We start from the raw sequence: 1,821 nt of genomic DNA on the forward strand, positions 1-1,821 counted from the left end.
CTTAAATTTGTGTAAAAAATTGATTTTTCAACTGATATGTTTTAAAACATAATCTTGTGTCCAGGACTGTGCGGGTTGCTATGCAAGTGCCGGTCGTAATGACAAACTCCTTGGGACAGAAGATCTCCACTGTGGCCGTGCAGTCAGCGAACTCTTCACTCTTCACTACAGCGCCCACCAACACCGGCTCAGCAACCGGTGCAAACGCACCCAAAGTCCTAATCCAGACCATGCCAACAATGGTTCCCGCCACGGCCGAGAACGGTGACAAGATCACGGTCCAGCTCGCCAAGATAATCACCATCCCAGCAGCCCAGCTCACACAGTGCCAGCTACAGGCCAAACCGGGCATCAATCTGATGGGCGCCTCCCTTGCTCTCCGAGCCCTTGCGCCCATGTCTGTGGCGCCGGGGGCGCAGGTGGTCAGATTGGCAGTTCCAGCCCAGCAGAGTCCAGCTCAGGGGAAGACGCAGGTCCCCGTTTCAATCCAGACGCAAACTCAATTCCCAATCTCCGTTCAGATGGCATCTACTCCGGCATCAGTTCCAGTTCAGATCCAGATTCAACAGAGCCAGCTTTCTCCAAAAGCAATAAGCGCAGAGTCGAAACCCGACAGCACTTCGGCAGAACAGCCTGAGCAGGACAATCCCACACAGGAAGCAGCAGCAGTGGTGATCGAGGAAGGTTCAAATCCACAGACTGAAGCAGAGAGCTGAAGAGTGATGCCTTTTGTCAGTCATGAACAATAATAAATGAACTTATATTCCCCAGATACCATTCAGTCACATTCTGGGAGTACAAACTGGAGATTTGTTGACTTGTACAGTTTCGGAGTTCAATTGTGGTTTCATTTTATATGTAAAAAAAAAAAAAAATCAGGCAAAGACCACAATTCTCACATCATGTGGATTAAATCTGGATGTCCATCATTTCAATTATGAGTTATTAAAGGGACCAATGTAAAGGACACTACATTTCTCTTTTTAAAAAAAAAAATCTTAACTTTGACACTAATAACAGCTAAGCATAACACTAAGGAGTGAGTAGTTGAAGTAGTCAAGTATGTGAACCTTTGAGGGAGGATAAATTCAACTTTTTATAACTGGTATAAAGTTTTTTTTTTCTTTAACATTTAAATTGCAAGGCAAAACCAGCAGTTTCTTTTGACGATCACTGTGAGCGCACGCTTTTGCCTGTGTTTCACAGGAACGTGTTGATTCTCCCTCCTCCTCTACTAAGGGAAGAAATGGACTGTGTATATATGAATTATACAGTTTACTGAATTTATAAACAATGCAGCCTTAGAACAGTTTTGTTTTTGTCGTTATAAGTCAAGCTTTTTAGGCTTTTGTGTTATGCTCATGTTTTGTGCGATGTTGTTTTTTTTTTTCCCCCTCACACATTGTACCAAGCACAGTATTATTGGCAAACAAACTGCAAAGCATTTTTGCATTCTCATCTCAATCATCCAGATAAAAAAAGACCATACTGATTAGGTGTAAGTACATCTGGATCCAAATCCTGGAATGATGCCAATTCCCCCCCCCCAAAAAAAGGTCAATCATCAGCATGCATCCTCACTTCAAATACATTTGTTGCGCATTTTTCTTTTGATTTTATTAGTCCTTAAAGAGGGAGAAGAAGATGTTTGTGTTCAGAATAATCTAGTTTGTATATTCAACAGTTGAAGTATATTCTATTTTGTTGTACTCTTGTTTCAAAGTGTACTTAAGTAGATTTTACTCGAATACAAAAAATATTCCTGAATTTGAGTGGTGGTGTTTTTTGATATATCTGTGTCAGCTGCAGAGCTGTTTTGTT

The 1,821-nt window shown here is 41.8% G+C and overlaps 1 protein-coding gene across 1 annotated transcript; it reads left to right on the forward strand.

The window, feature by feature from the left end:
- The first annotated feature begins 53 nt into the window (after positions 1-53).
- Positions 54-969, forward strand: LOC107742506 (ETS-related transcription factor Elf-2-like). Its single transcript, XM_016555502.1, has one exon. It carries the CDS (start codon positions 81-83, stop codon positions 714-716), a length of 636 nt encoding a protein of 211 aa, XP_016410988.1. The 5' UTR covers positions 54-80; the 3' UTR covers positions 717-969.
- The last annotated feature ends 852 nt before the right edge of the window (positions 970-1,821 follow it).

The sequence above is a fragment of the Sinocyclocheilus rhinocerous genome, unplaced genomic scaffold, assembly GCF_001515625.1.
Source record: "Sinocyclocheilus rhinocerous isolate Xijiao unplaced genomic scaffold, SAMN03320098_v1.1 scaffold496, whole genome shotgun sequence".
Lineage (NCBI taxonomy): Eukaryota > Metazoa > Chordata > Actinopteri > Cypriniformes > Cyprinidae > Sinocyclocheilus > Sinocyclocheilus rhinocerous.

Excerpts from the sequence above, each read along its gene's own strand:
- LOC107742506 (XM_016555502.1), top strand. The coding sequence starts at position 81 with ATGCAAGTGCCGGTCGTAATGACAAACTCCTTGGGACAGAAGATCTCC.